General features: G+C 68.4%; 1 protein-coding gene across 1 annotated transcript; it reads left to right on the top strand.

The window, feature by feature from the left end:
- Positions 1-47: 47 nt before the first annotated feature.
- LOC135980730 (sodium/potassium-transporting ATPase subunit alpha-3-like) lies at positions 48-1008 on the top strand (the record flags this gene model as incomplete). The annotated part of the gene is made up of 3 exons (XM_065580632.1): positions 48-251; positions 553-666; positions 902-1008. Coding segments are annotated over 3 exons (425 nt in total), but the record flags the coding sequence as incomplete, so codon positions are not given.
- Positions 1009-1011: the final 3 nt, after the last annotated feature.

The raw sequence follows: 1011 nt of genomic DNA on the forward strand, positions 1-1011 counted from the left end.
CTTGGGGGGGTCTCTCCAGGGGGGTCTAATCTCCCCCTGCCCCCCAGGGTTTGACCCACAGCAAAGCGCAGGAGATCCTGGTGCGGGACGGGCCCAACGCCCTGACGCCCCCCCCCACCACCCCCGAGTGGGTCAAGTTCTGCCGCCAGCTCTTCGGGGGCTTCTCCATCCTGCTGTGGATTGGGGCCATCCTCTGCTTCCTGGCCTACGGCATCCAGGCCGGCACCGAGGACGACCCGGCCAACGACAACGTGAGCGCGGGGGGGGGGGGGGGGCGCAGGACGGGGGCAGGCTGTCTGGGGACAATGCTGGGGGGCTCAGTGGGGGGGAAGGGGTTGGACGGGGGGGGCGGGATGGAGGGACCCAGCCCGGGCTGTGACTGTGGAGGGGGTCGGGGCCGAGAGGGGGCTGAATGAGGCAGGGCATGTGGGAGGATGGGGGGCATGATCGGGGGAGGGGGAGACAGGCAGGGTGTGGGTGATGGCGGGAGGGGTGGGGGCTGGCTGGAGGCTGACCCCCCCGCGGGTACTGACCCCCCCGCCCCTCCCCCAGCTCTACCTGGGCATCGTGTTGGCCGCTGTCGTCATCATCACCGGCTGCTTCTCCTACTACCAAGAGGCCAAAAGCTCCAAGATCATGGAGTCCTTCAAGAACATGGTCCCCCAGGTGAGGAGGCCGGGGGGGAGGGGATGGGGGGACTCAGCGTGGGTCAGCGGTAAATACCCTGTCCTCTCCCCCAGCCCCCACTGGCCTGGTTTCTGTAGGCCCTACACAAAGCACCCCTGCTCCTCCCCCCATGTGTCTGTATTTGTAGGTGGGAGGGGGGTGGTCTGGGGCTTGGGGACATGAGGGTTCGGGGTCGGGACCCAGATCTCCCCATAACCCCCTGCCCCTCCCCCAGCAAGCCCTGGTGATCCGGGAAGGGGAGAAGATGCAGCTGAACGCGGAGGAGGTGGTCGTCGGGGACCTGGTGGAGGTGAAGGGGGGCGACCGCGTCCCTGCCGACCTGCG

Source organism: Chrysemys picta, unplaced genomic scaffold (genome assembly GCF_011386835.1).
Source record: "Chrysemys picta bellii isolate R12L10 unplaced genomic scaffold, ASM1138683v2 scaf8092, whole genome shotgun sequence".
Classification (NCBI taxonomy): Eukaryota; Metazoa; Chordata; order Testudines; family Emydidae; genus Chrysemys; species Chrysemys picta.